Genomic DNA, 14,742 nt, shown 5'->3' on the forward strand with positions numbered 1-14,742 from the left:
ACATCCCATGTGGGATCTGTCCCTAATGTGTTGTCTAATGTGAAGTGATGCTATAACTGGTACTGAAACAGTATTTTTACACTTTGTGTTTCTGCGTGGGTACAAACTGATCAGATCTTTACTAATTATATACTGAATCGATCTTCTGTATATAAAGATAATTGGAAATGAAAAAAAACCTGGTGTTAAATTGGAAATGGCATAGAAAATTAATTAATTTTTAATAAATATCATGTAGGATCTCTGTCTTTAATGTGCTGTACACTGGTATTTAATGCTATAACTAGCACTCCAACAGCATTTTTTCACTTTGTGTTGCTATATGGGGGCAAACTGTTGAAATCTTTACTTAATATATACTAAACTGATCTTCTGTATATAAAGAGAATTGAAAATGAAAATTGATGTGAATGGAAGGGGAGAGGGAGCGGGAAAGGGGAGGGTTTCGGGTGGGAGGGAAGTTATGGGAGCGGGGAAGCCATTGTAATCCATAAGCTGTACTTTGGAAATTTATATTCATTAAATAAATGTATAATAAAAAAAAGACGTTCTTTAAATCACATTTTATGCTTCAATATATTTGATTCAATATATGAGGCAGTGAATTCTTTTTTGTTTTTATATCTGCAAAAACTAATGTGATTTGTGTATATGTGTGATATATGTATGTATGGGATTCCTCAAGAAGTTCATGTAAAATGCACATTATGAAAAAAAGCCATGTATATATTTTTAAAAATCTTCGCATCAAAACAAACTTTTAATTCCATTTTTCCCATGAGTGTTTTGAAGTGTGTGTGTCTATATATATATATATATATATATGCTTTAAAATGCTTTGGGAAAATGAACATCCATACAAAGTGTTTTCAAGTTTTATTTACACGAGCTTCTAGAAACTCACATGTACTTGTGTGTGTAAGCATGGGGAAAAAAAGATTAAATGTATCTTTCTCACTGAAGAAAGTACCCAGGAAAGAGGTCAACACTACTAGGTTCCAGATAGAATATAATTTTAATTGCTCTTATCCTATTCAAATAAGCATTTCTTCCTGTTCTGATCCCCTTGCTAGGTCCTTCCTGAGCCCAGAGATTGACGGAAACTCACTGTGGATGTGGAGAGCTCGGCCTCGGGCTTCATGAGCAGCACGCTTTTATCCACAGCTCGGAGGGCGCAGAGGGAATGAGGAGAAGCCTCGACTCGCAGCTGGGTATGTGAGGCCGGGAGACCTTGTGCTGGGCTGAAGCCCAGATTCACCTGTGGAATTGGGGGGAAGGGGAAGCTCAGAAAAAATAAATGTCTTGATTTTACCAGAATTCTCCTGTATTATCTGGTTGTTTCTCGTGTTCAATGTGTAACTACTTCTCTTCACTTCCTATTGGTTGACATTATATCAATTCTGACATTTTTTATCCTTATATTTCACTTTGATTTTCAAGAACAAATTTAACTATTATAACTCATCTTTTCTTAAATAGTTTTACCAATTTATTTTATTTATTTAAAAAGGAGAGAGAGAGAGAGATCAAGGAGGCATGCACTCCTATCCACTGATTGATTCCCCAATGTCTGCAGTAACTTGGAGCCAAGATCTCAACTTGAGGCTCCCATGTGGTAGCAGGGATTCAGTTCCTTGAGTCATCACCTGTTGCCTCCTAAGGTGCTCATAAGCAGAAGGCTAGAATCAGGAGCAGAGCCAGGACTGTAACTCAGCTACTCATACAGGGAGTACAAGCATCCCAAGAGGCATTTTACTGCCATGCCAAATACCCACCTCTACTATAAATATGTCTACTTACTATAAAATATTTACAGCTTTAAACTTTAAATTTTATCATATAAAACACTCACCTTGTTGACCAGACAGTTTTCAACCTTATATTTTTCAGAATCCCCAACTACTTCCCCATCAGGTAAAATGGTATAGATGAGCAGTCGTGCAATGGGAGCCAGGCTTAACTCCACAGGGATTGACACAGAAAAATGTCCTTTCACTGCAGCACAGAAAGAATGAGAGAAAGTGATTATGGGTTAGACATCTCCAAGAGCTGGAATGAAATTATTCTCTTGCACAAAGTTATCTTAGGGTTCTTGTCTGGTTAATGACTTAGTGTTTGTAGAGCTAATAAATAGCACATGTATCAGATGATTACCTCTAAGAACTCTAACTTCAGGAAAAAACATTTACCAAATCTTGTCTTTTCTACTTAAATCACCTATTAGTTTTTCACCAATTTTAAGATTTAGCTCATCTGCGTGGCATTCTGATGCTATCACGCGGCTCACTAGGCTAATCCTCCGCCTTGCGGTGCCGGCACACCGGGTTCTTGTCCCAGTTGGGGCGCCGGATTCTGTCCCAGTTGCCCCTCTTCTAGGCCAGCTCTCTGCTGTGGCCAGGGAGTGCAGTGGAGGATGGCCCAAGTGCTTGGGCCCTGCACCCTATGGGAGACCAGGAGAAGCACCTGGCTCCTGTCTTCGGATCAGCGCGGTGCGCCGGCCACAGCATGCCGGCCACGGCGGGCATTGGAAGGTGAACCAACTGCAAAGGAAGACCTTTCTCTCTGTCTCTCTCTTTCACTGTCCACTCTGCTTGTAAAAAAAAAGTGTATGAAGACATCACCTTCACAACCATTCCATGTACATCTCACTCTAGAAGGTAAGAGAAGCTAAAATTGTATTTATGCTTACATCCTCTTTAACCTTACATTGCAAATATTTTTTTCTTTTGTCCTTGATAGAATATTATTACAATAATAAAATTATTACTAAGCTTCTGAAGAAGTTATTTTTAAAGCCTAGGCAGATTCTTTAAAGGTTGCATAAAGCTTTCCCAATCTACTAACATGCTTCTGTGTTGCTATGAAGACAGAACCAAAGTGTAGCTATCAGTGATAGTTTTCTAAAAAGTCAACCTTTAGCCTCCATTAGGATAGAAGAAACTTTCATATATTTATAGTTTTCCATATTTGTTCATGATAAGAGTTCAATGCAATGGAGGAAATACCTAATTTAACACTTCATAAATCATAACTACTTTCAAAGGATAAATAAGATATGTATAGAGATATAAATGACTCAGTACATGACATGGTCTACAGAAAGCACTCCAAAACTTTTTGAAGAGGGTCAATGGATATTTATGGTTTGGCAATTTGGAATAAGCATAGATTTCAAATAATCTAAAATAGAATGTACTGAAAAAAGTAAACAAGTATTTGATATGGGGTGAAAAAATATTATTACATCCCCTCCCCTCCCTCAACTTCCCTTTATTGTGATTAGAAGGAAATTACCTATCTTGATTTGAATTAATTTCTGATATTTCTGTAGTTCAAGGTTTGAATGTGTCATAAAGGAGCAGAAATGTGGAGATTATGGAAAATACTCACTGTTACCCTGCTCCACAGGCAGCGCATGAGTCCCAGTTAGAACAATTCCTCCCTTTGCCATTATCTGCAAAAAAGAGAAAAAGAAAGCAATTTTGTTTTCCTTATAAAGATCTCAGCCTTGCCTTCTATGCCCCTTGCTTATTTCATTGGGCCCAGGTTGGCAATAACTGACTGCAAGAGAAGTCAAACTTTCAAAGGAACATGGATCAGAAGTCAAAGAGTGATGTATAAAGAGCTTTGTAAGTACTTGCCCCACAGAGAGTATTTACTGGGAGATGAGTCAATTCAGTGACCTCCCTTCTTACCAGATAGTAGAAGGTGAGCTCTGTTAGCTCCTGTAGAACCTGTTCATTCAAAATATAATGTGCTCGAATCATCTGAGTTTGACCACAGGGCAGTTCATGTGGCACAGGCTCCAGGTGGACAAAGCTCTTGCTTAGGGAGAATACACGTTGAGCAGTGTGATGTGCTTCTTGATTATCTTCTGACAGCCATCTGTAGTCATGACAGGGCCTCTGATCCTTGTATTTGGCCTAATGAGTTAGGAAAACATTATTTTGTAGATCGTATGTCATAAAAAAAATCAATGTTCTCACAAAACTGCATAAGTTTACATTGTACCTTATTTAGAAGCTAGAAATTTGTTGCTTTACAGTAAAATGTGAGAGAGATGGACCTTATTTTGCTTATCTGTATCAAATACAGACATGGCTTTGCCTTTCTGCTGCAGGGGCTCCTGCTCTTGTCATTTATATTTCTGAACAGCATAAAAGGAGGGATCATTCGTTCTGCTTGCCTTGTTCAATATATGTTTTGGCTACTTTCTACAGAGATAAATTTTGGAGCTATGAAACCTCATTTTGCAGAAACTCAAGAATACTGCTTCAGAAAACAGCTACCACTTTTACTATGGGTTTCAATTAGGTATTATGAATAAATGAAATATTTTAACCTTAGGGATCGAGAAAACTTTCATAAAAAGCATTAAGGTTGAATGAGCAAACTGAAGTCTGCCTCTCTGGGTCTTAGGCAGGTTGTTTTGAATGTTTCCTGTAGTTGTGGATTCTTATGGCTCAGAGGCCCCACTTAACTTGTATTTCCAACTTTTCTTCATGTACAAATTGTTCTTGAGATCTTTCCAGGCTTCCTCAACCTTCACGCACAGGTTCCAAGTAGCAGGAGTGAATATTTTTGCCAGCAAACACTTTGTTCATATTTCAATATATGTTCTAGTGATAACTTATATGTGATCACCAGTAAGAGGGAGTACTTAAAGATACTGTTTTTGCTGTCAGCACTAATTACTGCCTAGAGCATAGAAAGCATTCAAGGCAGTTCTTGGTTGCTAAATGGGTAAACCTTCACTTTGGAGCAATTAGAGGTATAAGGCTTTTATGCCATCTATTTAAAGCTGAATCAATAAAATGCATTCTTTATTACTTTATATTAACATGAAAATTCTTGAAAGGCAGAAGTTTTTCCTCATCATGATTAATATCCATTGTGCATCCCTAGTGATGAATAGGGGACTATACATCATTTAAAACAAATTATATGTGAATGGGCAGACCAAGGGAGAAAATTAGAATAGCAAGAAAAAAGTCAGACAATAACTTATGAGACATATCTATATTTTTTTAATCTAAATGCTAATTGTTGAAGGCAGATTAAGGTGACTGAGATTTTCCACCAATTCTGTCTCCACAGAGACATCAATTTGATAAGCTATTCACACACCAAACTACCTTCATAAAACCGAAAGAAGGCAGAGGTGAGGCCATCATTCCCAGTTTTAGTTCAATAGTAAGAAAAGATGCATTGAAGAAGGCAGGAAGGAAAGAGTTGCTAGAAGGAAATGAGCTGAATGAGGTCTCCAAGGGTACACCAGGGTAGCAACAGACCAAAAAGAAATGAAAATCAATGAATTGCCAGACAAAGAATTTAAAATAATAATTTTAAAAGAACAGTGAATGAGATATAAATAAGAGAATCCAGATAGATAATTCAAAGAAACTAGGAAGGCAGTTCATGAAATGATTGAGACATCCTATAAAGAGACAGAGACTATTTAAAAATAAATCAGAAATCTTGGATCTAAAGAACTCAAAAATGAAATAAAAATATGCTTGAGAGACTCAACAGAAGACTTTAACAACAGAAGAAAGAATATCTGATCTTGAAGATACCTCTTTTGAAATAACTAAATGAGACAAAAAAGAATAAAGAAATGAAAAGTAATGAAGGGGATGGGGCGGCAAGATGGTGGAATAGGAAGGGTGCACACTGATAGTCCAGGAAGAGACAGTTTAATAAAAGTGGTGATACTGCAGGGTCAAGAAAGAGTAGGGGAAGAAACAGCAGAGGAAACTCTTCCAGAACTAGTGATTCACAGTGGACTTGCGTGGAGAGCATGGGAGCCCAAGTTCAGGACACCAGCAGCAGAATCAACACACCAGCGCTGGAACGCAAGGTGAGCCGAACCTCAATAGCCCGAGACACCAGCGGGCAAGCAGAAAGAGGAGACTAGAAGGAACGAGGCCTGAAACTCTGTGGGGCAAAGTTCACCAGGCTAACTAGAAGAGAGAGAGAGAGTGAGAGAGAGAAAAGTGACCAATACAGACACGAGTTTCTCTCTGCTCACCTCTCAAAAGCGAGCAAGACAAAGAGCAGGTGCCATTTTGGACATACATCATAAGCAGGGCGACCTCAGGTCTGCACCGGCCCTGAGCCTTGCAGAAAAACCTGACTCTTGTGGGGGGGGGTGAAATAACAGGAGATTAGGGTCTAACCTGGCAACCCAGTGGGAGACTGCAGGAGAATTGGAGTCCACACCGAGGACAGGAAAGATTCCCTGTGTGGTCCTTGGGAAAGAGCTTCCGATCTCTGGCTCCTGTGGGTATATCATTTGCCTGCTAAGTACCTCCAATTCCGTTCAGCTGTGCGAAATTACTTCCCTTATGAATCAAAAAAAAAAAAAGAATGAAAGAAAGAGAGATTTACCACACCTAACCTGGGAGTGTCACCTTTGGCACACCCTCAACCCTGAGGAACCAAACAGAGCTCTCAGGCCACACTCATCTCAGCCTCTAAGGCTCCATCGAAAGCAGACAGTCCACTTAATCTAGGGTCATAGTATAACAAGAAAAAACACCACAGGGAAGAAACCAAAGAATATCTCCAATATGCCAAACAACAAACACAAGAACCAAGGTAACAAGATCAAGGAAGACACTATGATGCCCCCAAATGAAAAAGACACCCCAATTCAAGATTATGAAGATGATGAGATAGAAGAAATGCTAGAAGTGGATCTCAAAAAATTGAAAAGAACATTAAGAAGTTCTCAAAAACAAATTCTTGAACTACAGAAATCCTTAATGGACAAGATAGAAAATCTCTCTTGTGAAAATGAAATATTAAGGAGGAATCAAAGTAAAATGAAACAACTAGTAGAACAAGAAACTGTGATAGTGACAAGAAATCACAATGAAATGAAGAACTCAATAGATCAAATGACAAATATATTAGAAAGCCTTAAAAACAGAATGGGTGAAGCAGAAGAGAGAATATCAGACTTAGAAGACAGAGAACAGGAAAGGAAACAGGCAGACCAAAGAAAAGAAGAGGAAATTAGAAATCTAAAAAATATTGTCGGGAATCTACAGGATACTATTAAAAAACCCAACATTCGGGTTCTAGGAGTTCCTGAAGGCATGGAGAGGGAGAAAGGATTAGAAGGCCTTTTCAGTGAGATACTAGCAGAAAATTTTCCAGGTTTGGAGAAGGACAGAGACATCCTAGTACAGGAAGCTCATAGAACCCCTAATAAACATGACCAAAAGAGATCCTCACCACAACACGTCGTAATTAAACTCACCACAGTGAAACATAAAGAAAAGATCCTAAAATGTGCAAGAGAGAAACGCCAGATTACTCTCAGAGGATCTCCAATTAGACTCACAGCAGACTTCTCATCAGAAACCCTACAAGCTAGAAGGGAATGGCGAGACATAGCCCAGGTGCTAAGAGAGAAAAACTGCCAGCCCAGAATATTATATCCTGCAAAGCTCTCATTTGTGAATGAAGGTGAAATAAAGACTTTTCATAGCAAACAGTAACTGAAAGAATTTGTTGCCACTTGTCCTGCCCTGCAAAAGATGCTTAAAGATGTGTTACACACAGAAACACAGAAACATGGTCATCAGTATGAAAGAAGGTAAAGGAAGGAAACCTCACAGCAAAAGATCACGGGAAGCTCAATTTCTCTTTGACATAGAATTAAACTCTGATGCTCTGTTAAATCAATATGTTAAAGTAATCTATTATGTTCTCTTGATGTCTGTTACATTCTAATTGTTCAAAAACAGCTGAATTTTATTAAGAGCTATGGGTTATTTAAATATGTGCTTATTTTCAAAGATTTGAATAATCACCTTGTAACAATGATCAAATTTGGTCTATGTTATGTCATGATTTTAAGGAATCTTATTTCAACCAGATATTTTGGATTTTGAGCCTTCTTGGCATTCTTGACAGGCATTCAAAAATCAAAGTTCCAAACAATCTGGACTCTAAAATTTCCAGTAAATCTTCGACTTTGGTTTTTCCAGTTTGGGCCCAACTGAAAAAATCGAAGGACCTATGTCTCTCATCATATAGAGACACCAACTAATCAGGCTATTTGGATTATATTAGAAGTACTGTCAAGATGTGATGTGGTACCAAACTTTAAGTTTCTATAATGGAAAATGCTATTAATACAAATGTTTGAGAATTAAAAAGTCTAATGATCTTGTGTTACTAGACATGATAGTTATCTTCATGAGAAAGCCCCAGAGGCCTAAAGGGTTAAATACTTGTAAAATCCTACAGGTGCTTTCAAAAATACTGTGAAGTAAGCAAGTGCCTCTTGTTGGTTGATGAGTTTATAATTTTAAACATGGCAACTTAAAGTGTTTTGTCATCCATAGTCATATATGATTTGCTGCTCATAAAACTAAAGCGTTGTTGGTTCTGTGTTTAGCTATCCTCCTATAGGTTCCTATGGACTTTTTCCAGCCACTTCTATTGTATTCAGTAGATTGGGGTGGCTCTGTAAACAGATGAAGCCAATAATGTATTAACAGTACCAACTGAGAGAAAGTATGGTTAACTGAAGTTACTAAAAACAAAAAGCAATTCAAATCAATTGGCAATCTACAAAACGAGTGAAAGATTTTAAAAGCTATTATTAAAATTGCTATATTGGTCTACTATGCTATGTTATATGTGTGTACATATTGTATGTCCACATGGGAAAATTTTATTAAGAGTTTTATTTTAATTGGCTTATAGATAATATTGTCCATAAATTTCAGCTGCTAAAATTAATCAAAGATACATTTTAATTCGTGTGACTTGAATCTCTGCATCATATGTTTTATACTTGTTGGTAGAAAGAAACTAAAAACATTTTATATGGTGTGCTTAAGTTTACTGGTTAAACAAACTACACCAATGTAGATATTTAAGAGGTGTTTCCAAATACATGATTCTTAAAATTTATAGAAGGCATTGGACTTTCTGGTAAATGTTTTCTTAAGTTGTTATCTAATGGTTGAAACGGTTTGCTAAGTATTCCTGTAATATTGCTATTGTCAGCAAGCGATCTAGGACTTGCTCCCTCATTTCTCTATTCTAAGCCCAACTTGTTCTTTCATTTCTCTATTCTCTTCAAGGTAGGAAACTAATTCTATTAGGAAGGAATCTGTAGGACACACAATTTAATCTTTAGACCTTGTAAAAGAGATGGCTAACATTTTTCTGTACTAGCATAGCCAAAATCAGAGCTTAAATTATAATCTCATAGCTAGATTTACTTCGCCATCAGCGAAGTAAACAGTAAGTAGAAAAAACCTCCCTTTCAGACCAAAGGGAAAGAAAGTTTTAAAGTGAGAATATAATTTTCCTCATGGGCATTGTCTACCTTAGCAAAACTACTACAAAACATGCCTGTGACTATAGACTTGTAGTTCAGGCCACTGAAGATTAGAGGTGGGACACGGGCACTCCCTTGACTTGCATCCTCTGGTCTGCTTTAACACAAACCAGGAGGAAAAGAAAGCTAGGCATCAGAAGCAATGGGTGGCAGGCCTATTAATGACTGATCTGTACAGTGATCTGCCCTCAAGGAGACCCAACAGACCAGTCCACTGCAGTGGCTTTTAATGTGGTAAGCCTGGGCTTCAGCAGAAGTCAGCTTGTGAAGAGCCCTGGCAGCTCTGCCAAGAGTTGGATCACTGGAAATGGACCTGCCCTGGAGTCGAAGGATGCCCAGGTCAGAGCCACAGATCTTATTGGCTCTAAGCTGAAAAGCCCTTCACTCAGCCCAACTTCCAAAGTGACCACTGCAGCTGAGGGGACGGCCAAGTAGGGTCATCAACATTGCAGGCAGAACTGTAAATTTCTTGTTAGAGATGCCACCTGCCTTGACCTGGCCAGCTCTCCTCCCAGGCCAGCCAAGGAATGAAAGTCAACAGAGTGCCTTCCCCTAGGAGGTTCACACCTCCCTTAGGATGTACCCCTCTTGGGAAGAGATAGATAGGTCTGGGCCTCTTAACTTACAGGGCCTAAAGCCCACCAGATTATTATCAAGCCCCTTCTGTCAGGTTCTATTTGCCTCTCAATCAGAAAATTTAATTGTAGCTTAGACAGCACCTTTCTTAGCTCCTCTAATAATGACTCTGTCCTTTGTTCTAGACCCTGTCTAGCTCACTTGGGCCTCATTCCTTCGTAAGCATAACTTCTACTCTACCACCAATGGCTCTACTCCCAACCTGTGTGTACTGATGGTCCGCTTCCCCACTTAATGCTGTATAATTATTCAGACCTGGTTAATGCCACTCTTAGGATCATTGGTTACTATCCTCACCCTGTCTTTTTTGACCTTGTCTAAATATGATCAGAGTCGGTGAACTGGAAGGCTTCCATAGCCTTGGCAACTCATGACAACAGCCTAGGGTGGTTACTGGTGCCATAAACTAGAGTGTCAATTTGTTGGGTCAACAACAGGAGTCTCTGTGCACTTGCTCCTCCTGTGGGATCTCTGTCCTTAATGTGCTGTACATTTTGATTTAATGCTATAACTAGTGCTCAAACAGTATGTTTCACTTTGTGTTTCTATGTGGGTGCAAACTGTTGAAATCTTTACTTAATGTATACTAAATTGATCTTCTGTATATAAAGAGAATTGAAAATGAATCTTGATATGAATGGAAGGGGAGAGGGAGGGTGAAGGGGAGGGTTGCAGGTGGGAGGGACGTTATGGGAGGGGGAAGCCATTGTAATCTATAAGCTGTACATTGGAAATTTATATTCATTAAATAAAACTTAAAAAAGAAAAATTTAAAAAAATAAAATTTTTTAAAAAGTGATGAAGGAAGTCTTTAAGACTTATGTAACACAGTTTAGCAAGCACATGCTTGCATGTCTGTTTTGAAAGAAGAAAAGGGAAAGATCATAGAAATCCTATTCAATGAAATAGTTGCTGAAAATTTCCAAAGTCTTGGGAGAGAAGAATATCCAGGTCTGAGAATCCCAAAGAACCCATAATACATCCCTAAACAGGTCCTCTCTGAGGCATATTATAGGCAAACTGTCAAAAATATGAGACCAACAATTCTAAAAACAGCAAAATGGATACATAAAGTCACTAATAAGGAAATCCCCATTAATGACAGACTTACTGGCAGGACTTATATGCCAGGACACAATGTGATGAAATATTCAAAGTCCTGAAAGAAAAAAAAAACTCGCCAACCAAGAATGCTATACCTACAAAGATATCTGCCAGAATGAAGGGGAAATAAAGGCTTTCCATGACAAGCCAAAACTGAAGCAGTTCATCACTACCAGATCGTCTCTTCAAGAAATGCTTAAGGGAGTCCTACATCAGAAGAAAAAGGATGATAACTACTTTCATGAGACATAGACTCCAATACAATAGTATTGGGGGACTTTAATACTCCACTTTCAGAAATAGATAACCAGAAAGAAGATCAACAAGGAAACAGCAGATTTAATCAACACGATAGACCAAATGGATCTAACAGAGACCTACAGAACTTTTCATCCTACACTTGAAGAATACACATTCTTCTCAGCAGTACATGAAACCTACTCTAGGACTGACCACATGCTAGGCCATAAAGCAAGTCTCAGCAAATTCAAAAGAATTAGAATCATACCATGCAGCTTCTCAGACCACAGTGGAATGAAGCTGGAAATTAGCAACTCAGGAATCCCTAGAGCATATGCAAACACATGGAGACTGAACAACATGCTCCTGAATGAACACTGGGTCGTAGAAGAAATCAAAAGATAAATCAAAAACTTTCTGGAAGTAAATGAGGATAACAACACAACATACCAAAATTTATGAGATACAGCAAAAGCAGTGTTAAGAGGGAAGTTTATAGCAACAGGTGCCTACATCAAGAAATGGGAAAGGCACCAAATAAATGAGCTAGCAATGCATCTCAAGGATCTAGAAAAACTGCAGCAACCAGACCCAAAACTAGTAGGAGAAGAGAAATAATTAAAATTAGAGAAGAAAACAACATAATTGAATAAAAAAAATTCCAAAAGAGCAGCCAAACGAGGAGCTGGTTTTTTGAAAAAATAAACAAAATTAACACCCATTGGCCCAACTAACTAAAAAAAAGAAGAGAAAAGACTCAAATCAATAAAATCAGAGATGAAAAATGGAATGTAGCAACAGACACCACAGAAATAAAAAGAGTCATCAGAAATTACTACAAAGAGTTGTATGCCAGCAAACAGGGAAATCTATCAGAAAAGGATAGATTCCTGGACACATACAACCTCCCTAAATTGAACCGTGAAGACATAGAAAACCTGAACAGATCCATAACTGAGACAGAAATAGAATCAGTAATAAAGTTTTTCCCAACAAAGAAAAGCCCAGGACTGGACGGATTGATTGCTGAATTCTATCAGACATTTAAAGAAGAATTAACAATTCTTCTCAAAATATTCAGAACAATCGAAAAGAGAGGGGAATCCTCCCAAAATTCTTTCTATAAAGCCAGCATCACCTTAATCCCTAAACCTGAAAAAGATGCAGCATTGAAAAGGAATTACAGACTAATATTCCTTATGAACATAGATGCAAAAATACTCAATAAAATTCTGGCCAATAGAATACAACAACACATCAAAAGATCATCCACCCCGACCAAGTGGAATTTATCCCTGGTATGCAGAGATAGTTTCAACGTTCAAAAACCAATCAACATGATACACTAGGTTAACAGACTGCAGAAGAAAAACCATATGATTCTCTCAATAGAGGCAGAGAAAGCATTTGATAAAACGCAACACCCTTTCATGATGAAAACTCTAAGCAAACTGGGTATGGAAGGAACATTCCTCAATACAATCAAAGCAATATATGAAAAAACCAACAGCCAGCATCCTATTGAACGGGGAAAAGTTGGAAGCATTTTCCACTGAGATCTGTACCAGATAGGGATGTCCACTCTCACCACTACTATTCAATATAGTACTGGAAGTTTTAGCCAGAGCCATTAGGCAAGAAAAAGAAATTAAAGGGATACAAAATTGGGAAGGAAGAACTCAAATTTATCCCTCTTTGCAGATTATATGATTCTTTATTTATGGGATCCAAAGAACTCTACTAAGAGACTATTGGAACTCATAGAAGAGTTTGACAAAGTAGCAGGATATAAAAATCAATGCACAAAAATCAACAGCCTTTGTATACACAGGTAGTGCCACGGCTGAGGAAGAACTTCTAAGATCAATCCCATTCACAATAGCTACAAAAAACAATCAAAGACCTTGGAATAAACTTAACCAAGGATGTCAAAGATCTCTACGATGAGAATTTCAAAACCTTAAAGAAAGAAATAGAAGAGGATACCAAAAAATGGAAAAATCTTCCATGCTCATGAGTTGGAAGATCAACATCATCTGATATTGGAGACAAATTCATATGGAGACATGGAAGAAAATTCTTCCACGCTCATGGATTGGAAGAATCAATATCATCAAAATGTCTATTCTCCCAAAAGCAATTTATACATTCAATGCAATACCAATCAAAAACCGAAGACATTCTTCTCAGATCTGGAAAAAAATGATGCTAAAATTCATATGGAGACCCAGGAGACCTCGAATAGCTAAAGCAATCTTGTACAAACAAAAACAAAGTTGGAGGCATCACAATACCAGATTTCAAGACATACTACAGGGCAGTTATAATCAAAACAGCATGGTACTGGTACAGAGTAGAACAGAGTAGAAAACACCGGAAATCAATCCAAACATCTACAGCCAACTTATATTTGATCAAGGATCTAAAACCAATTCCTGGAGCAAGGACAGTCTATTCAACAAATGGTGCTGGGAAAACTGGATTTTCCTCATGCAGAAGCATGAAGCAAGACCTCTACCTTACACCTTACACAAAAATCCACTCAACATGGATTAAAGATTTAAATCTACAACCTGACACCATCAAATTATTAGAGAACATCGGAGAAACCCTACAAGATATAGGCACAGGTAAAGACTTCTTGGAAAAGACCCCAGAAGCACAGACAGTCAAAGCCAAAATTAACATTTGGGATTACATGAAATTGAAAAGTTTCTGTACTTCAAAAGAAACAGTCAGGAAAGTGAAGAGGCAACAGACAGAATGGGAAAAAATATTTGCAAACTATGCAACCAATAAAGGGTTAATAACCAGAATCTACAAAGAGATCAAGAAAATCCACAACAACAAAACAAACAACCCACTTAAGAGATGGGCCAAGGACCTCAATAGACATTTTTCGAAAGAGGAAATCCAAATGGCCAACAGACACATCAAAAAATGTTCAGCATTACTAGCCATCAGGGAAATGCAAATCAAAACCACAATGAGGTTTCACCTCACCCCGGTGAGAATGGCTCACATTCAGAAATCTACCAACAATAGATGCTGGAGAGGATGTGGGGAAAAAGGGACACTAACCCACTGTTGGTGGGAATGCAAACTGGCAAAGCCACTATGGAAGTCAGTCTGGAGATTCCTCAGAAACCTGAATATAACCCTACCATACAACCCAGCCATCCTACTCCTTGGAATTTAGCCAAAGGAAATTAAATTGGCAAACAAAAAGCTTAATGTTTTACTACACCTTAATGTTTATTGCAGCTCAATTCGCAATAGCTAAGACCTGGAATCAACCTAAATGCCCATCAACAGTGAACTGGATAAAGAAATTATGGGATATGTACTCTATAGAATACTATACAGCAGTAAAAACAATGAAATCTGGTCATTTG

At 38.0% G+C, this 14,742-nt stretch overlaps 1 protein-coding gene across 1 annotated transcript in view; it reads right to left on the reverse strand.

Annotated features, from left to right (window-relative positions):
• The window catches only part of A2M (alpha-2-macroglobulin), a 69,080-nt gene that overhangs the window by 37,037 nt on the left and 17,301 nt on the right, over positions 1 to 14,742 (reverse strand). The window contains exons 12-15 of the mRNA XM_062194645.1: positions 3,696 to 3,923; positions 3,391 to 3,454; positions 1,853 to 1,995; positions 1,109 to 1,258 (exon numbers count right to left, since the gene is read on the reverse strand). Of these exons, the coding sequence (XP_062050629.1) occupies positions 1,109 to 1,258; positions 1,853 to 1,995; positions 3,391 to 3,454; positions 3,696 to 3,923 (585 nt within the window). The remainder of the gene's footprint in view (positions 1 to 1,108; positions 1,259 to 1,852; positions 1,996 to 3,390; positions 3,455 to 3,695; positions 3,924 to 14,742) is intronic.

The sequence above is a fragment of the Lepus europaeus genome, chromosome 6 (assembly GCF_033115175.1).
Source record: "Lepus europaeus isolate LE1 chromosome 6, mLepTim1.pri, whole genome shotgun sequence".
Classification (NCBI taxonomy): Eukaryota; Metazoa; Chordata; class Mammalia; order Lagomorpha; family Leporidae; genus Lepus; species Lepus europaeus.